Below are 22,088 nucleotides of genomic sequence, written 5' to 3'. Positions count from 1 at the left end.
GAACTTTGCAGTACCTCTTAGAGAAATGGTGATTTTTACGTGACATGATTTCCCGCCAAATATGACATATCGTTTCTGCCTGTAGAAATTATCTGTTTATAAAATGTTGAAATCACTAAATGAATAACAAGATAATATAAGAGCTGTATGTCACTATTAAATATATGCACAACTTTGAGGCGCAATTCTTCATGACCACTAATTATTTCCTTCGGCAAATATTTTGTTCATTTCAGTGGAAAAGTATCCGCCTCACCTTGGACGAGCGCCTCCACATTGGAGTCACAGTTCTGGCGCTTTCCTTTATCATTTGCACGCTCTCGTGGATGGCGTGGTCGCTGCTCAGCGACGATCCTGCGGCGGAGTACGAAAGATCCTCGATGGTCGGTTACGTATCGTACACGGTATACATACCCATGGATCTGTTGGGATTATGTCTCATCGTGGTGGAAATCAATTTTGTTTTGTCCAAAATATGGACTCGCTGGCTGACTGTGAACTCGGATATTGTTGTCTATGACCGAGCAGTGACGTCAGAGGCCGAGGGCACGGATTCCGCTCTTCGAGAGAACTGCCCTGGTGGCTGTACCGCCTCGAATATATGTAATAGAACACTTTGATTTGGCGATATCAAGAGTATTATTTCCCTATGTATCATGCGAGTGACAATCAATGGCTTTGCTTTACGGCGTGTATTAATCAACTGAAGATCAAATTCGATTAAATTAAAATTAAGCCATAAATAATAATCGTAGTGTTGAGCGGAAATTATTGTGATGTAACTTCACAGGCAAGTTTGTGACTTGAAGGGAAACAGTTGTCGGAACAGCGCCTGTGCGAGTTTCTTGTTTACAAACAATGTATTTCGTGCACGATATCTAGATGCACCTCATCATCATAGCTGCAACATTTAAATTATACGATGTAGATTATGACAGACATGTTTTAACTTTCATCAATCACCATCGTACCTTGGATACAGTTTTTACATCGGTTGTATGGGTCCCATACGACCTTTGAGCGCAGTTTCGACGACTATATCCCTTTAATGTTTGCACTTATGAATGCACGAGCAGAGGATGATAATAAAGTTAAGTTATATGACATACCTAGGCCCAAACATCTAGGCCTATACTTGTGCTCATACAAAGTGCCATGAACAAACGAAATAACAAGTTTGTCAGTATTAGGCCTATATAACGTTATTACCCCGTCGAACCACTTCCTTGCATAGAGACAATCGTTTATTTGAATCTAAGCCGTCAGCATGCTATTATGTGGTACGGCATTATTTTGTCTTCTCGAAATGCTTAGCTGTATAAATCCGAGGCCACGGCAGAAATACAAATGGCATCAACACGTCCAGCGGTAGAAGAACTCACTCCCAGAGCTTTGCGATGGTGTTGCTTTTCAGCTAAATTTATAAAATGCCGCAAAATCTTTAAATTTTTGTGATTTATCTAGTTTGTTTAAATGTTGTTGTTGTTGTTGTTGTTGTTGTTGTTGTTGTTTTGTTTCGGTCGCTTCTCCAAAATGCGCTGGTTCCATTTACAAATCAAAAAACATAAGATCCCGCCTCACAAGTGAAACGCAATCATTTTACCACAGTTCAAACGGAACAGACAGCATATTTCCAAATTTCCTGTCTGTCATGAACTGTGAACATATTGACTGCTTTTTCTGTTCCGTTCATTAGAACACAGAAAGAGCTAGTAGTACTACTCAAACTTGTCTGAAAATACACTACTCTAATTATCTATCATGCAGTTTCCTATTTGCGTCTCCAGGTGTGAAAACAGCCGAAATCTCCTTTTAACAGTGAAGTTGAAATCAGGTACAGCTTCAATGTGTGACGAATGCATTGATTTGCCTCACTTGATAGAAGATCGACTCCGTTGCGATAACCGTGACAGTCTACTAGAACGTGATTCCAACAAAAGAGATGTTCAAAAAAATCGTTCAGCTTTACTGGGCCTTAATGGGCTGACGTAAATGGCGGTAGTTTATTGAGCATCTTCAGAAACAGAAAGAAAGAAAAATGATCATTGGAAATGAGTAGAAGAAAGAAAATCATCGACGAATTGTAACACTGTAAATGTTCAGCTGTTGGCAAGTACAAATCCATCGTGGTATGGACCACAAAGATGCGTGGCGACACTCTTTTTATAAACGTTTACTAGATCAAGGCCGGCTGTTTGCGCCAAGCAGCATGTGCGAAAGATTATCGGAACACTAATGTTCGACGTCTACGCATAGGAAATGTAAAATGAAGTCCACTGGTTTACTGGAACGAAATCTTTTCAAAAAGATAAAGTATTCAACGATGTACTATTAAAATTCAATCGATTCTTAGTACCATGTACCGGAATAAATTATAATTGACGTTTTTCCTGAGCATAAACATTAAAGCTGTGACAGTAATGAAAAGATCTAAAAGTAGTATCGTTTGATTGAGCGTCGTGGTTCTCTTTGTGCTAAATGTCTTAGTGTGATCTCTCTTCATTTCCCCGAAATATAAAAAAGAAACAAAGCATGATTGTCGGGGTCTGTAAAAACTGCAATCACATGCCGTTGATGCACCTGCTATCCGGAAAACGCGGACGATTGTATCCTGGAGAATTTTCACTGCCTCACTGATATCTGATCCTTGCCGTTATGGGAACGCCGGTTGTGACGTCACTGATCATTGGCTATCGATTCGAATTCGGCTGAGTCGGTATTCTCAATAATAACCAGTCTCAAAAGACGGCTGATGGATTGCTTTTGTCGGCCCAACGATTTCTGTTGTTTGGATTCAGGAGTTTAGATAAAGCTCAACCGAGAGTTTACATTTGAAAACATACTTCATTTCCTGTCATTACGCTGAATGGGTTTTAAAACTGATCTTTTGGAATTTGCCGTTGCATGTAATGAGTGGAATCGTGCGCAAACCATTCGTCTTCAGTGTCTAGCAATAATACTAACCATCGTTGGCAAAAATTCGGTCAAAAACTCTCATACACGTCTCTCTTCAAATTGTCTTGAACTAAAACTGCCCTTAGAGCTCATCCACTTGTTATGTGGGATGTCAAAATAAAGCATTTTTCACTGAATGTAATCCGTGTTCGAGAGCTGTAATCAATGATTTCGGTGGAAGAGCTGCCTTCGGAAACACTGGGGTTTTTGTTCACATTTCTAACAAAAGCATATTTTGCTTTGAATGTATCTGCATGCATCGTTACGCTGCTATTGTCTCGAAAGAGAATCGACCAGGATCTTTACAGACGATGCTTTTCATGTAATTAGGATAAGCAGATAGTAAAATAAACGAATTATAATAATGATGATGAAAATACAGTAGTGATCACGAATATTTCAACATGTTAGAAAAAGGAAGTAGTCTTGGTGGAATATCGACCATGTTGACCCCATATCTCATCCAGGGTATACCTAATGTTAGGTTACGCATTGCGCACACTTCTCTCGTAGCTTTCCCATGTGTAATTCGATACACACAAGAGGAACATGGCTCGTTCTCAGTCTGTGTTGTATACATACGTCATTATAAGCCTATTGGTATTGGCCGTGGGTCTTATTAATTTCGCGGGTGAGTAATTTCCCTTGTTGTTTCTGTTACCGTGGTTTTATTTTTTTTATTTTTTTTTATTTTGTTGGGTTTTTTTTAATATTTATTGAACTTTTCCTCGACGACGAAGAAAAACAATTCTATACGCAGAGAAAAAACGACAAAGAAGTGGATATTTTTCGTCAACTTTGCATCATCTTACACATGCAAGTGTTATATATCCATTTTAATAAGATGACGCAAAGCAAGTACCTTGCTGATGTGTATAGTCTTTCAATATGCGATAGTCCTGTTTGCGAAGCCTGGGAAAAATTATTCTGAAGTCATGTGCAGGTTGCGGCCAACTGGTAAAATTTAATCAATTTTACAAAATCATCACAAAACATGTTTCTTATCTATTGTACTGATTCTTCGTATTTTTGACCTTGAGCTTATCATTTGGAGGGCATGGTGAAGCTGTTCGTAACTGCCCCCCCCCCCATTGTCGTGTGCGAAAAACATGCATGCCATACCACCGAATTATAATGCCCACTGTCCATTAGTATCTGTAGTCTGCTTCAAGCTCCCCACTGTCGCCCTCCTCCATCACGGTTCCATTCTTCCAACTAGATCTGCATATTCCTGCATGTACATTTCATTGATGCAACTATTTGTCAATCGCCAAAGAGTGCCATGACTAATCAGTTTTATACAGAACAACCAAACACAATACACAAAGCGCAAAACAAGCAAAATATCAAGGATGTGTGCACAGCCCCTCCCTCCACCTATTTTTCGGTACCCAGTGCCAGAAAGTTTCTCCTTGTCCTCTGTAAAAATGAAATTTCTTGCGTGTCCACAGTAAAAATTGTCTTTTCTCCCCGCCCACTGATTATTTTTTCCTTGATTTGCTCGTAAATCTATGCACGAATACTTTCGTTTGCTGCACCTGCGGTTTGTGGTCGTTTTGAGGCAAAACTTCAGTGCGTGTGACAAATTGCGGAATTTAAAACCCGAACAGTGCTCAATCAATTACACCGTAAAATAGCAGGATAGGGCCTATAAGATCATTCCCGGGTCACGTGTCATGTGAAATGGAAAACTTTGTTCTCAGAATAGAAATAATGTCGTCACTAGGAATGAAGTCACTGCTCAAATTCATTTGTCATCAGAACCCAAGAAGTTTCAGTGTTTTACAGGGATTATTAATATCGAAGTACACTTTAATACCAAAGTACAACACCGCGAAGCTCACCAGTATAATAACATGAAAATCATAAAATCTCCATATGCAATTTCGGCGTTATAGTCATCTTTTTCTTTTTTTCCCTTTTCCTGAAACAGTTTCTGTCGATGTTCAAACGCCATATGTGAGGACCAAAAAGCTTGGCTATCGACTTCTGAACAGGCATTTTCTGTCAAGGTAGTCGGCACCGTCTTGAGCTGCGGTCTCCTTTGCGGAGACACTCCCAGTTGCGAATCCTTCAACTTCGCCAGAAACTCAGGTATCTGCGAACTTAACCGCATCTCGTCGACAGCCCTGGATGTTGCGGCTGACTATGTCTACATGGAGATAGGGAAAGACTATGCTTTGGTAAGCTGGCATTTCCTTTTCTGTATATATTCACTTCTGCCCGTTGAATAAAAAAAATACACAAGCAATTTAATGAGTTTGCTCCTCAATGTGTTTTTACCGAATTTCAGAGGTAATCGACCTGTAGATACCGAGATCACATTTGCACATTCTCTATTCTGTGTCTACCTAACGGTAGATACACCCTACCGATAAAATTTCTTCAAAATTCTTCACAAAGAGGAGCCATTTAAATATCACGAGGTAGAACTTTTAAAGGCTCGCTGAAAATCTCAACCCTTGTTTTCTAAGGTGAAAATTTAAACGATTTCAACCCGAAGCGTAAACATCCCTCTTTGTCCCGGAAAGCGTTTCTTACGTTTATCAATATCTTTCAAACATCTTTTAAGTCTGATACCTTTTTTGTGTTTGTTTCTGTTCGAAATAACTCAAACGATTTACGATAAAAGAAGTCTAAACCGTAGGCTATAAACTGCATTCAACTTTAAATCGTGTAGTCATGACAACTCACGCGCTCTAGATATTTCTACCTTCAATACTTTTTTGTCGCCGAAGGATTAAGAACAGTTCACTGCACAGATAAATGCAACAGCCAGTCTGCAGATTTTGGTTTCTGTTCGGCAAAGTGTTTGTCGATTTTGTCTTACAGAGAAATATTAGGTGTTTCTCTCCAATGTTTTGTTACAGCAGTGTTTTTTTTTACTTCAGAGAGATTTGCAACACTGATGTGGAACTGAAACGATTATATCTACGTTTGCAATTGCTACAATGTGACTACCTTTTAATGTTCATAAAATATTGATATCCAATTGTCAATTCCTTTTTCAAATCTAAAAATATCCCTTCCTTTTCATTGAAATTTATCTCCCTAATTGTATTCTTTTGTGTTGCGATATGATGAATGCCATCATCTGGTGCATCTGTGTAGAAAAAGAAAGAATGCACAGTCAGAGTATACTTTGGTCACAGTTGTCAGCATACTTGTATGTGTAATAACTAAAATTAAGGCTTGATGTTGTGTCTTGAAACTCAAGTTTTTGTGGACCTTGTGATCTCAATAAAAATTCTTTATCTCATAGACTTCCTAAACAGCCTGATTCGCACAGTCGCGTCTGTGTGAGCCATCTTTCGTGGGGAATTAAACCGTACACTGTAACGCCAAACTAGTGCACAGGGAAATCGTTATTTCAGTCCACAATCCGTTCTGAAGCCCTGCCGATAAGTATTAAATGGAGCTGACTGATCTGGAGTGTCGCATTTCATATTTTACAATCGCATCGTAAATCATTTGAAACGCACAAATGGCATAGAGACTGTAACGTATACTTATGATGGGCTTATTAAAACTATGCAGAGAGGTAATATTGATTTTAATGTACCTCCAGACGCCAATATTGATACGAGAAAAACAGCTTCGCAGATTATTGATGAAAACGTTCGCGTTTTTTCACTAATTCCTGGAAATTCAGATCTCTCACAGGAACGTTTCAATACAGGGAAAAGAAAGCTGCAGTATTCAAAAATTAGAACTTGATCTAATACTTTAACATCTGTTGCTTTCCATGTCGTTTTGCATCTGATATCGATATTAATCCAATCTCGGATAAGCGTGGATTGCCGCCAAAGGCGGTCAAATCCATAGATGTAGTTAAAGGGTAAGGTAGGAAAATTCAAAGATTAAAACTCGCCTTTTTTAAAATTGCCTCTCTCACTGGGTTATATTGGAAAAAAACTCAAGTAAAAACATTTTCTTTTCAACGATATATTTGGGGCACATTAAAGGAACTCATTTTAATTGAGAAAATTAGCCACTTATAGGTATCACAGACTTGATAAATGCTCCAACGTTTGGTACCAACTTCAAGACACAAATATTTATTGATGTAATGTAGCTGGAGTGTTTTTCTGAACCACCATCTAGCAATATTGGGACTGCTGACGCCAAGGTGTACCGTGGCCTAGTTGTAACACATTGACAGACTCGTAAAGTGTATTCCAGTATGGTCAATAGTTCGATAAAACATTTTGTTTTGAACAGTATTTTAGTTAGTTTATAGTAAATCCATTTTTACAAGTTTTTTTTCAAAGCTTGTTTATGGTGCCGGTGTACATAAGCGATTTGAAAGATAGCAAGTGAATAGATGCATGACATATTGGAGGCCGAAGTATACTTGTAATGCAAAGCTTGTCCCAGTTTTAGGGCAATTACCATTGACGGCAGCTTTAATTATTTTAAATCGCGCATAACGATGCAAAAATTATCGATCTCCAATCCATGAAACTTTCATACAACTGCATTACAACAAAATAAGGTATTTAGCATCTCGAATCTGCAAACTTTCGCCCAGCCGCTTAGGCAGCGAAATGTTAAATCATATTCTTGAGAAATTAAGAACAGAATGGAGAGGGTAGAATATCGAGGGGTAGAATGGCGGGGGTGGTAGAATGGATGGAAGAGTTTGAAAATATCAGAATTCTATCGACATTTGAAATTCAAATGGCTGCCACTAATCACTCTTCATCTCCAGATTAATCTTTTATGAGAAAACATAAAATTCGAATTTTCACAAACGGCAGACCGTGCGTCCAGAAAACTAATTTTCATCACTAAGCTTCATAATAAATCCACATGGAGTCAGACCGAGACACAGTCGTCTTTAACCGAGGTGCATTGAAAATTAGCCTCGATAGAGTGACGTTTATGGTTATTGAAAAGAGAAACTAAGGCATAGATATAACTTTCTGGAAAACAAATTTCCATAATATGAGGTAGTTGATGTGACATGTCAGTTATTATCAGGTGAGACTACTTTAGACCAACAGATCTGGCGGGGTTTTTGTTCTTGTTGTTGTCACACGGTTGTTTCTTTTTTCTTTTTTTGTATCAACAGGTAGTTTTGTATGGAGCGGTGACAAATATTGATAGTGCAAACAAAGATAATATTGGAATTAATTAAAAAGTTATCGAACATTCTTAGCTTCTATTGAAGTAGTCAATGTTAAATGTAAATGTAAATGTACTTTTTCGTAAAACTCGATTTATTCTTACGAGTTTTGTCTTTGTCACAGCTCCTGCAATGGATTCCCTTTCTAACTTTATGTAACTTTTGATGAGTTTAGCATTATTTGCTTGAAATAAAGATCCTGTTATTCGATTTGAAACCTCTTGAAAAACAATAGCAAAACCTTTACAAAGACAGAGAGGAACTCGACCCTGAATTAAGAATATTACGTGTTCTTAGTTCCTTTCTAAATAACATTTAAGTATTTACATCGCAAAGACTTAAGCATCGACTTTTGCGAATTGACTCTTTTGCAATCAACACAATTACATTAAGGTAGAATGCGGCACGGGGACAGATATTCGGACTCTCACAATTCTTTTCTGATCTACCACTTTTGGGGGTTCATTTAAAGCTCTTGGTGTAAGAAAACTTTTCACCGTCTTAGTTTTACGAAAATCGAAAATTTTATTTTTCTCCGTACAATTCGAGTTAACACAGGGTTGGCGGCCATCTTGGGTAATTTGCTTCCCTTCTACCAAAATTTGCACTGCGACCCCCGATTATTATTATTGATTTTGAAAGAACGGCTGAAATATTCGTTGAGGAAAGTTTGAGCAAAAGGTGTCGAGTGCGCATACTACCCTTAATTCTCTTGTTGACATCTACATTGGCATAAACCCTCGGCAATAATTTCCAAAGTAATGACAATATGCTGTTGATCCTAAGCATATTGATAATGCGTTCTGCCACTTTTCAGACTTTTCTGGCAACCATGCAATCAAAGTACCGATGGTTCACTGTGTCTCTAACGTTACAATAATTCCCGTAGTGCGATCAAGCGTTCGTTCCAATGATACAATTCAACGACGTTTAGAAAAGTTAGGCCTTTATGTAAACATTTCCAGAGAAAGCCCTTACTTCATTTTCATTCGTCATTTTCAGAGACTATTCCCAAACATTACTCCAATTTACAGTGCGTTGTAGCTCATTTTGCCACGTTAACTTACTAGACTATACAGGCTGGTTGCATTGTTTTTGTTTTTATGCTGATTGCAAGTTCCTTTTCAAACTCCCCTAAGTCCCCTTTCTACGCATGTTGAAACACCAACTATACGTAGCTTACCAACACAGCGTCTATACGTGTAGAATACACTTATATTGTGTACGGCTGAATTCAAGTCATAATCACAGGGGTTTGCTGAAATGTCCGTCCAGTTATACCCTTATGGTTCGTTCGTTGTTTACTTTCACAAAAGTTAATCCGGTGATAATCTGGTGACAGTGTCCACAGATTAGTAATTTACCCTTGCTTATTACTTTGGCGCAGAACGCATCAGATAATAGACGCTACACACAAGTGGCGTAAGTTTGTCAAATGACAAAAAATACATGAAAAAGTGAAGGAGGAAAAGATATCTTATCAAAAGATGAGACCAAGATACAAAGTTGTTAGTATAATTCTTTATCAGGGCCCTGTCACACCTTGACAATTTAGCCAGCGTATGCCGACGTATCAAAATTCTCTAAAACGCTGGCTTGCTGAACTAATGATATATTTTTTCTATTTTGGGAGTATACATAGCGTATTCATAACGTACTTATAGTTTCAAAATACGTTTGGTTACGCTAGACAATTATCTCGACGCATTTCGACTTATGAGTAAATTACACGTAACGTGTGTGAACGTGTGTCAACGAACGCATAACCCACCTACAACTTAAATGGCATGCGTGTCCAGGATCTCCGAGCCATACTCTGATATATGTCGCCGTACAACGACGTACTACGACGTATACCAGCGTGTTTCATCGTGCTCTTAACTTATACAAAATTACCCATAACGTATTTGACGTACGACAAGCTTATTCGCTAAATTTTCCATGCGTTGGTATACGCCGGCTAAATCGTCAAAAAGTGACAGGGCCTTTAACAATACATATCATAGTCAAACTTATTAAAATAAAATAAACCATAGCAAGAAGAAACCTGTTCTGAGACCAAGACACCCCTACCCCCCTGCCCCTAGCCCTGGGGACGGACATTTAAGCATCTCTACATCTGTTAAAATCAGATGTAGGTATGGCGACGTTTCCAACCTTTGCTATCTCGGACTGAGGCTGCGTTGACACATCAACGAGTCTATCTCAGCATGCTCTCAGGAGTAGAACAAGAAATCATGTGGTAATTGATATTTAAAAATAAAATATTGGGAAAAATCGTGAAATAAAAAAAACAACAATTACAGCTACTGGTCCTTTAACAACACAACCAATTATATTATACCGAGAAAATTCTGATTTATACCACACGATGTTGACAAGTAATAAAGAGGAGGTTGCAAAAACTAACTGTGAAATGGTATGTGAAAGCTAATCTTTAGCATGATTTGAGCCTCTTCCAAGGAAAAAACAGTGCGCTAAGTGTGCATAGACTTATATGGCAGTGTGGAGTTCTGAGTCGTTTGAAATTCGACAAAATATATCCGCATGTATTTGTCTCCATAAACTGTTTGTGTATAGAATTTTCATTATTCTACAGTGTCTAAAATCAATGTGGCAATGCATAACTTTCTAGCCGATCAATGCCCAATGGGCATAAACAACGCGCTGTAACATGTACTACAATTAATTTTTGGCTGTTTAAAAGTTGAAAACAAATAAGAACGGGACTATTTGAAACTTTTTTTTTCACCATTTTCCAGGAAACCTCTGACGTCTACCCGTACCGTTTTCCCTAAACAACATTGAGTCTCCATGGCAAATCGATATTTCAGCATTTCTCACAAACAGTCGCTGACGGAAGGAATCTTCCACTTCCGCCGCGCTGGTACCTATTTCCAATGTTCATCGATTTACTGAGTTTGACTCGCAAAAAAAAGAAAGAAAAAGTAGTGATATAAGGATACGAATATTGTCCATGGTAATCAATACATAATGGTGTCTTCTGTGACGTTGCCCTATGGATCAAATATTTTCAAATTTGTCGTGTTTCCAATTTTTGCATACGAGTTGAAGAGGACAAGATTTCACTATCAAAAGATTCCCTACAATATGCCAAACAATGGTGAAGATCCTTTTCTTCAGAAAATACTAGCTTAATAACGTGAAGACAGAATTGGTTCGTAGAAACAGTAAAGCAAAATTGCCGCCATCTTATTTTCAAAGCTGCCTTGAAAATAAGCAATTTCCCTTCCGCAACGAGTACGAGCCACTGAGAGAGTGCTATATGGAGCGAATTGCACCCTAATATTCTTAGGTCCGTACTTTGAGAATCGAAAAAGATGACACAGGGTTAACTAGCGATATTTCAATTTTACTGTCATCGCGTGCATTCAGGGGTATGGGGTTTTAACCTTACTGGGTTCAAAATAATCTGAGCTTCAAGTTCCACGTTGAAATGCCCCGTTATAACGTCAAATCGGTTTTACAACGATTGTTCAAATGCCGTCTTTCGGCTTTTGCTCTGTCTGGTATTTTGTCACTCGCTAGGACCACAGCTACAAGTACAAATTTCGTCTGAGAAGAAAAAACAACGATTCAAAAGTAGAATTATTAAAATTGTCCATTTGGACTATTTCAAACTGCTATAACTTATATAAGAAATTATGTGATTCTGAATGATTTTAATATTTCTGCAGATTCCAACAGTTTAATGATGTAATAGTGAACATCATCAGACATTTCTTGATAATATCAAAATATCAAATGAAAATGTTCCTGGGCTAAAATGTTATCGTAATCATTAAAACAATGATTACTCTTAAAAACATTGGGAAATTAAATGAACGATATCATTGTGTCTTGCATGTCTTGTTCTACAGGATTTGGGCCAGACCCTTTTTGTTTCAAGACAAAATACTTATGCTTAAGATGCTATTGAGCCTGCTTGATCACATCTATGACACAATACCACAATACTTGTATCTACACTGCCACTATGCTACCGAATGCTTTCTTCTGCATGGAAATTTTTTGTTTGTGTGGCTAACAAAATTTTTTGTCATGACTTAAAGACTGCATAGATTTGCCACATGAGGAGCTTGTAGTTTATATGTATGATGAGTTGTAATATTGTGAACACTCAGTCTGACTGAATGCTGCAGAAGTATTCTGTATCTGTGGTAATATACACTTCACATTGCTACCAGATTTTTAGAATTGCCACCTAATTATTTCTGGTGGCAAAAGTTTACCACCAGAAATGAAAAAGTATTTCAATCCCTTTAATGTCATAAAAAATAATGTAATAAAAACTGAACAAAGATTTCTTTAATGTAAAACTATTATGAACAACATACAAAACATCTTGATATGTAAAATTAGGAACTCCTGAATACCGAGAAAGCTGTTGCTGCACTTGCGATCATAAACAGCCTAAAAGTTGTTCAAAGTGGCACCAAGATTTTTGATTTGGCTATTAGTAATGAGTTGGCTAATAATTTTGGTGACTTAGGGATCCCTGCAGTTTATGCACATACCACGCGGTAGCAGTAAACTAAATGATACTGAAAGTTTCACATGGGCACAATTTGACACAACACCGGTGGCCTATTATATACTTACCCTTAATGCACCCACCTGACTTGCCTATTTAACACCAAATATAGTACCAGGTCATGATGACACACAATGATGCTGTACGGTGTTGTTTTATTGAAATACATCACATGTCCCCAAAAAGTTTAATTTGTCCCCCATGAAGACCTACAATGGGTCACTGTGTGCCCATGCTAGCAAAAGCTGGCTGAAACACTGAGCATGTTACACAAGATATTATTTTTGATACACAGAATAAGGACACAAAAGTAAATCAGTAAGTTACAGCTACTGTTTCTTTACAGTGACATGAATAAAACCATACACATTTACTCCTGAAATTCAAGGCAAGTGATTTTTTCTTCCGGACAAGTGAAATTGAAAATTCACTTGCCCTATGGCAAGTGAGTTTTAAAAAAAATCTAACTCTGATACATATTATTATATCTCATAGGCAAATGACATCGGCAGCTGTGTTAACAATGAATGCTACAACGGCGCAACGTGTACGGTTATTTCACCGTGTAGTGATAGATCAGAAACCGAGCCCTATCAGTATGTTTGCCAATGCCCTGACGGATATCGAGGACTCCTCTGCGAGGAAAGTAAGTTGTGTGATTGCAATTTGTGGAACGAATTCGACTGTTGGTTACTTCACAAACTTTCAGCTACTTTCTAGTAACACGAAAGATATGCTGGGGATGAGTAGGTTGATATTGGTAGGTATGAGTGGGTAGCTGGATAGGTATATGAGAACTCCATTGCGTATAGGTGGATTGGCAGTGTAGGTATACATAGATAGGTCGTAGGTGGGTGTGAGGGCTCTTGTAGGTAGAGTGCTTAGATTAATAATGCATGTAAGTGGGTAAGTCATAATAAGACACCCACGAATCAACAATTTATTATCAACGTCAATGAACATTTTTGATAGATGAAGTAGATTGGTGGCTAGGGAGTTGAAAGGCATCGGGGTGGGTAGGAAGGCAGGTAGTTCTTTGTCGTGAATAAACCAAAACTACGTTGACGTAAAAATGATGAACAAATTTCTCGAAAAAATAACCGTTCAGTGACTGATCTTTGTCATGTTGCACATAACGAAAAACGTCTTTGGTATTCAACAAAAAATCAAAACTAAGTATAACTCTCTCTCTCTCTCTCTCTCTCTCTCTCTCTCTCTCTCTCTCTCTCTCTCTCTCTCTCTCTCTCTCTCTCTCTCTCTCTCTCTCTCTCTCAGCAACAAAGTACATTAATGTCGCCATAGGCAAACCAGTCTCACAGATTTCAACCGCTTATGGCGGACTGCCCGAGTTTGCAGTTGATGGGGATAACAATCCGTATTTTGCGTTGAATGGCGTTGTAAAATGTACTCACACACTGCGCGTTTTGAATGCATGGTGGAAGGTTGATCTGGAGAAAGGCTATCTCATCAAATGGATAAACATAACAAACAGGGGAGACATGGATAATTCGGAATACAGTTCGTATTAATTTTTACGAAATATATGTATGTATGTATGTATGTATGTATGTATGTATGTATGTATGTATCTATGTATCTATGTATATATGTATGTAGGTGTGCATTTATGCATATGCATATATATTTTGGATTTGCTGTGTAAGTTTCCTGGGACATCTTTAAGTTATGTTTAAATGATAAGACAATATTTGCTTCTGATGACGCGTATGCAAATTTTCATAAAAGCCCTCAAACGAAAATTTGGACATTATATCACATTCGCAAACCAAGTATGTCTAGACAAAAAAATACGGTATTCAACCTCTGGTGGTCTACATTACGACAGCCCAGTTCTAATTTTGTGTCGTCGGAACATTTTGCGTATATTTTCGATGTGCTCGACAATTCGAACGAATAACATGGCGGACGGTATATCATAGCCGTTGCGGTCAGTCCGTAAAATTCAATATTTCAATAACAATGCTCGTTTTAAACGTTTCCACACTCTTATTTCTTTTATTTTTATCGTTTTTATGCGTCTGCATATATTTTAAATGAGTGTTACGTCGCATATGTTTTCTTTGTATTTTTGAAAATCCCCACACCAATACAAACGGTCCATCCCTTAGTCCTAAAGTTTTCGCAATAGTTATCTTTCTCCAATGGGACCACGCACGGCCTCTGTTATGTTAGAATAAATTATTAGTGTCATATATCTTGTCTTAAACCAGTGCCTCTTCTGTATGTTTTTTCTAAGAAATGATTAACGTGGTCGGCAACTTTTATGTCTGGCTTATCAACACGTTCTTGTGTCATCTGACAAGGAAACTGTATGACGTGCACGAAGGTGTAAACGATGATTTCAAATCTGCTGTACTCTCTTTATAATGACTATATGGTCCTGAAACAGTTTACGGTCGACTTTGCATCTAGGTTGGCGGATTCTATCTTCTGAGGTTCGCGTTGGTTTCTCAGAAACCTTTGCAAACAACGGCGTTTGTGGTCAGATCACAGAAATATTCCCCGAAGAAACTGATCAGATACTACTGGACTGCGATCATATGTTTGGACGGTTTGTCAGTGTTGAAAGGACTGATGCGACAGACGAGCCCCTTACATTGTGCGAAGTCGAGGTTTACGCCCAGGACCCTGGTAAGTACGTGGGGTAACAAGTCATCATCGATGACACAGTCCCGACTGGCAACCAGTCTCTTGTTGTTAACGAACTGCAATTGATATACACGTGAACGGGAGTTAAAGTTTAAAATGTCATGATATATGCTTATTTCAGTTTTCGCAACAGTGGTCGCTTGTCGCTTGTGACGGATAAACATCTGCCGAAATAACCGCAAATGTGTTTATGTTCCGAGCGAAAACAGACAACTTTCACTTTTAATGTTATCTTCGGCCGTGTCGTCAAAGCCATAGTAAATTATATGTGTTTCGATTTGTTCAAAGTTAGACATACGTTACAGTAAGGCCTATCTTTGTGATTGTCCTCGACAACTGTTTTAATAAAAGAATGGCCGATGGTCATATTGGATCTTCTCACATATACAGTCTGATACCTTGCCTCTGGCTGGTAATCGTGACGGTACTGATATTGATGATACTCTCGACTTATGCTCCGGCATCGTCAATATTGGGTTTGGGCAGGCAATAAATTGTTATCTTGCCCGCACTACCATGCGTTACAATTTAAATATCGCCGTACGACATGAGACAAATTAGCCACCATCAATGAGAACCCCCCCCCCCCTTCTCTTTCCTGAACAGCTTCAAAGAACTTACTCGCAGACAAAAAATACCCAACTCACTGCCAACCTGCATTTATAAGTCGCCAGCTGATGGAAGAAAATGAATTCCCCTTCCTGATTTCGGTTACACTGTGCCCTAGCACCAAGGAAAGGCTTGCTAACGTAGTTGTTGTATGAGATAAAAAAGGTCAGTTGGCTGTCCGAAATAGAGGAAAAATTGGCGCTGCAATGTTTTTTTACTTACAACTTTAAAGCTCTCACTGATGAATAAATTTGAATTTATTTTCAAAACGTCCAAACTGCACCCTCATAGGGACGAACAAATCAGAAAATTTCGAAAAATTTTGGCTGAATTTCAAGTTGTTTTCACACCATGATATCCTACTCTAAATAAAAGTCTTTTGAACAATACAAGAACGTCAAAGCTTGCGCAACTTCTTGGCAGGAAATTCTCCTCTTCAACGCTTCCCACTTCAAAGGTTCCCGAGTTGTTCTGTTCGAGTGCCCTCTCCATGATTTTTCTCTCACACCACAAACAAGCGAATCATACAAGTGCCGACGGCAAAAAAACCTCAAGACCGCGCGGCCCTTCTGCTCTCGTTGTCTTCGAGGGGGGGGGGGGGTGTTGCCTGCCAATCGCTTTGCATTGGTACACCGTTTTCGCACATCACGCCCCGGAGGTCCACCGTAGAACCAATGAATGACTGGGAACTCAGCTGAAATTTGTGTTATGTCTTTCGAAAATTTGTTAAGGTAGTATGCGTCTCGAAAATGAAAGACTTAAACTTTTGCTTAAAATTTCCTCAAAGAAAAAATCGGGAGTCACGGTGCAAAAATTGGCACTAGAGAGACAAATAACCTAATATTTGACATTCAAAATGACCGCCATCTGTGTGCTAACTCCATGGAGTAAAATAAAAATTTTGATTTTCGAAAAACTAAGACGGTGAAAATTTTTCTTTCATCCACAGCTTTAAAATGAACCCCCACAAGTAGTAGATCACAAGAGAATTGATAAAATTTGAAAGCCCGAATTTCTTTACCTTAAAGGTATACCTGATATACTGGTATACTGGAATGGTATAGGCCTACCAAGGTGCCAGGTATACTGCGCCCAAATACTTTTTACTTGCTGTTTATGTTGTTGTTCGTTACACATGTCCGTTGTTTCGTAATTGTCAATTGTTCGTGTTAGTGGGTATACACGAATTATACTTTGATTAATACGTTCCATATATGCATATCTACAGATAGTATGTAGCCGACCGCGCAGTTGCTTGGTCGGAATGAATGTCGGCGAACGCGGGAAAGTCACCGTACCTCTGTTGAAGTGATATCAGTCAAGTCGAATGTTGTTAGTGTCCTCATGTATTATGCTGTCAGCAAAGAAGAAATTACAGAAACAACTAAAAAAAACGCGAATGTCAAGAACAATAACATACAAACAAATAATACGGTCAATTTCAGTTGTTCACTCAAACAGCAAAAACGATGTCCGAGTCCATGTCCTTGAGAAATCACGAATTCCAACTAGAAAATGCCTCAATTTTTCTCTTTATAGAAGAATGGAGAGTGGTTTTCGTCGGCCTTAGTCGCTCTACCGATGACCTGTATCAGCTGTGGTTGGATGGCACTGCTGTCGGAGACGAGTCCAACGCTTTCTCTAATAGCACTAGCAATTATGTGAATGACGTTATAGGCATTTGGGATGCACTGGATGTTAAATACGTGAGTATATTCATAGGAAGGGAAAGCCTTCTGGAATGGTTTCATCTAGAGCACATTCATCACAGAGGGCGTATGATATTTCAATTTCACGTGCATGTTTGTCTCATGTGACACAAAATGTTACAAACACGCGACATTGCACTCTGACGTACCTAAGAGTACCTCATACTACTATGTTAGGGCAGTTGCCATTTAGGATTTGCAAGGGCATTCTTCTTTTTGAAAAATGAAATAGATAAACCGTTTTAGAATTTCTATTTCTATCTGAAACACTCGGAAGATTCTGCACATCTTTGCAGGTGAAGTTATCACTTTTCAAAGACGACGTCGAAGTAGCGACGATTGTGTTCGATGGAGTCGGCAGCACCAAGACAAATTGGTTTTCCCCAAGTCGGTTATTGGGGTCATCGTGGACTGATCTGACCAATGAGACGGACTCTATGATGTCCGGTACCGATGCCGGGCAGTAAGTATGGCCACCGTAAAACGGGGTGCGTTTGATCGTCGGTCTTATCATAGGGGCGTCTGTTCAATTGTAATTTCCTTCTCCTGGCTGCGGCCGTCTTAAAGCTGTTCACGATCCTGACGACCAGACCGAGAACAGGCCTAACTGTAACCAACTTTACAGTTACTTGGGAACTTTGAACGCCGAAATTAATTCATAGTTGTGATATTTTTTTCGAATTCCTACATTTGAATTTTTGTCACACTCATTTTGATAAATTGTTGTAATGGTATCGGTCTGTAAAGAGCCAGGGCTGTAAATTTTAATGATTTTAATTCATTTTTAATGTAAACTACAGTTTCTTGTAAAACGCTCTGAGATACACATCATTTACCCTTGTCAGCTAAGCTTATACATGTGTAGACTATATTTTCGTTGTGAATCCTGGGTCCAGACTCGAACTCAAACGTAAATAACAACAAAGCATTTTACAAGTAGATACTCTGTGTTGAGCTAAATAAATGTAGTAGGTGTTTTAGATGTCCCCTCTCGCAGTAAACGAGAAACTGTAGTATTAAAAATAAAAATAAATGGAAAAAACAGCCAATTCCCATTGTTGCTGAAATCATATTCTTTCTTTCGCTGACGATAAACTCTTCCGCAGGGGTGATCTGGGATTTTCGGTCAGTGTCGCCACCGGCCTGATCATTTGCAATTCGTGGAATGGTTGGATCCTCGTCATGCAAACAAGCTGTGGATGGGCTCCAACCAACTCGGAGTGGGTCGTCATGTACAGCACATCGGTGAATCAAGACAACTGGAATTCAGGAGGTACATTCGCTCTGCACATGTGTCGCGAGAGTTCGAGATCTCTTCAAAGCGAAACACATTTCTAAAGGCAGCACATCAACCATTTGAGATCAACCACTTTATAATAGCCGTATTTACTAAGATTTAAGGCATGGTCCAGGCGCAAGATTGTCTTGCCAGGAAATTTACTTGCTAAATTACAATTTCAATTGAAAACAAAAGGCTATGACACCTCTATAATCCTCTTACAGACTAGAACAAACTCGATCCCTGGGATCGATTACCCTAGCTTTAAGTCGCCTTGTAGTTCGATTCATCGCGTCTTGCGCCGTGTAAGCTCCTTGAAATGTTTAATATTTTCTGTGGACTGGCTATCTAGCTGCTCGCTTTCAGTTTAACAATATTTTGACGACAAAATTCAGCGGAACGTACATATACCAGTGTGACAACATATTCCCGGGGTGACTCCACTCCCAAAACTGCAAGTCGGTATTTGTTAGGGCCAATATCAACCAAAGTCTTCGTGAGTCAGTTGTAAAATACAAGATGTAAGTGCCTGATATAATATTCACAATCTGATTGTGACCACCCCACCTCCCAAGATTTAATGGTCTGTCCCTAATCTGCATGACTGACTGAATGAATACTGTAAATACACCTCGCACACGGAGACCAGTCCATAGAATTAATGCGTCGCCTGTCACATTAAACAGCACGAAACTTTCTTTGTTTTCAAATATTTGACTTTCCCTGCCGCCATGAGTTTAATCTGCCATAGTTTTAAAGTTAGTGTAACGAGTGTACCTGTGAGATTGTAAGGATTGCATCCATGCGCTTCAGAACTTGTCTGTTTGAGGTACATGCTCTTTTATCCTCTTTACAAGCATTTCTTGCGATCTGCACCAAAAAGTTTTGTTGTTTTTTTTTCATTTTGAAATGACATTTATTTTATCGTTGATTCTACAGGTACTGATGAAGCCGATCTTATGATGATACAGATTCTCTCCTAAAGCTGATGTCCACAGACGACATTACGCTTGCAGTGTGAAGAGTGCCTGGTCGCCAGGAAGGATAAACAAAACGATAATCCGTGAAATTTCAAAATTCTTAGATTAGAAGACTTTGATAATGGGAGATAGAGAGTATCTGAACTGCTTTGTTTTAATATGACAATGCAGGCCTTGTATCGAAACGAGATGAACAGGGGAACGCACAAGATCTGATAAACTGTATTCATCAAAGCTGAGGCGGATTGTAAGATACATGAACATTTTAAAACATTTTCTATTTTTCAGTAAGAGTAGAATCGTGAAAGACACAGACAAGGGCGGTTTTTAAAAAAATTCATTTTGCCCCAGAGTGAGCTAACTGAATCATCGCCTGATGGATTTACCTTGATATCAAACACGTTTAATTCTATCGTGATTACATTGTAAATCATAGTGACTCAACTTTTTGTGGAACTGTAATTTTGCCTCGTAATGTAGGTCTATAATCCAAACGAAATCTCACAGAGATACGCTCTCGACTCAGGACAGAATCCCATACAATTAATCGTTCTGTTATGCGGTAGATTGTACGATACATGAACATACATTTTCTATCCTTCTTTATTACACTTCAGTTTGTATAGAATCGTATGAAAGACGAAGAGACTGATGGTTTTCGACTATTTGATTTTCACTCCGGGGTGTAGACGGAATGGTCACCTGTGTACTTTCGTACCATACACGTTCAATTTATATTGTGATTAAAATGGCCGAAGGCTTTCAATGGCTCGATGTCTCTTCACAAAGTAAGGTCAGAGTGAAAAGTTTGAGTTTGGATGGAGGGCATCACTTCAACATGGAAGCTGCCATTAAAACAGAAATAAAGGTAGTAGGCGCCTCGAAATCGAAAGACTAAAACTTTCGTTTAAACTTTCCCCGGGGACTTTAAACCATTTGCTTTGAAAATCGTGGCTCAGAGTGCAAATTTTGGTACTTTAGAAACCAAACTCAGATATTATACATGATCACACAGTCAGATCGCACGGTACTCATTTGCATATGAAAGTTCTTCAAGCTGACAACCGTTAACTTTCAAATTGACGTCAACGGGCCAGTTTTCAAGGTGATTTTCAACTGGATTTTTACGATCCGTGCTACAAAAAAATATCATATTAGTTGGATAAATTGCGAAAGTGACACCCATTCTTCATTGCAGACGTAAATTTTATGAAAATCTAGCGGTTAAAAGTAGTAGTTTTGAACGTGTTTTCGGCGGTATGTCGGTGACCCCGGCAGAGACGTCCACAAACGTATCGAAATCGTTTCAAAACAACCTCGGAAGTAAACTAAATTTTCCTGACAGAGAGGTCTAATATCGGTCCCAACAACCGCAAAAAGAAGTTAATTCGAAATACCTGTGTAACAGTCCGCTTAAAAATATTCGATGTATTTCGACGAAATGACCCGGAAGTATACATTGACCTCTCCATGTTGGCCTCCGACTTGTAAATACGACAGTGTTGCGTCGCTCATGAAACGATAAGTATGCCGTAGAATAGAGCTTAATAAAAGACACCTTTGAAGTAAAATAGTTATTGAATAATGTATAACACCACAAGGTAACGTATGAGCCAAGTTTGAATATACTTATTTGGCTGATTTCGACATTACATCGACCAATCGCTCGCGTGCCGTGAACGGACTGAACGCCTAAGTTTACCGTGACTCCGCGTGTGGAGCAAGTTTGGCTGGCGAAATTATTTGTTTATGCCCCGGTATGACGTACATCATGGGACAGGAGACTTTTCGAAAATGCAAACTGTAACTTCAAAACCATTCACTGATAAAATATGCAATAAAAAATTGTGTATCATGCAGGCAAGTATTTGTTTTGTTGTAATTGGGTCGATGTGGTACTAGGGTCAACATTGGCTTAATTCACGTACAATCATCATCACAGTCACCATCATTGGAATCGTCTGTTTGTTTTTCTTCCGTCCAGTTAAATTCGTCAGTCAGTTCGTCAAAGTCAGAATCAGTCTCGTAAATATTGTCCTCTTGCTCTCTCAAAAGGTCAAATTCATGTGCCTCCTCCTGTAAAATTGCATCGATGCCATTTTCCAGATCACGATTTTCAGTATCAGTGATTGGTGGTGGTGATACTCAGATAGTGATAAATTATCTGTAAACTTTGGGCATACACCATACCTTTTTGATGTGG

General features: G+C 38.8%; 1 protein-coding gene across 1 annotated transcript; it reads left to right on the top strand.

Annotated features, from left to right (window-relative positions):
- Positions 1 to 3,453: 3,453 nt before the first annotated feature.
- On the top strand, positions 3,454 to 20,651 carry LOC139130504 (uncharacterized). Its single transcript, XM_070696282.1, has 9 exons — positions 3,454 to 3,586; positions 4,889 to 5,138; positions 13,134 to 13,284; positions 13,914 to 14,156; positions 15,072 to 15,290; positions 17,457 to 17,623; positions 17,923 to 18,089; positions 18,733 to 18,899; positions 19,845 to 20,651. Exons 2-9 carry the CDS (start codon positions 5,112 to 5,114, stop codon positions 19,886 to 19,888), a joined length of 1,185 nt encoding a protein of 394 aa, XP_070552383.1. The 5' UTR covers positions 3,454 to 3,586; positions 4,889 to 5,111; the 3' UTR covers positions 19,889 to 20,651.
- The last annotated feature ends 1,437 nt before the right edge of the window (positions 20,652 to 22,088 follow it).

Source organism: Ptychodera flava, chromosome 4, assembly GCF_041260155.1.
Source record: "Ptychodera flava strain L36383 chromosome 4, AS_Pfla_20210202, whole genome shotgun sequence".
NCBI classification, from domain to species: Eukaryota; Metazoa; Hemichordata; class Enteropneusta; family Ptychoderidae; genus Ptychodera; species Ptychodera flava.
The sequence above is the reverse complement of the archived record's forward strand: the minus strand, read 5'-3'. Positions and strand labels throughout refer to the sequence as shown.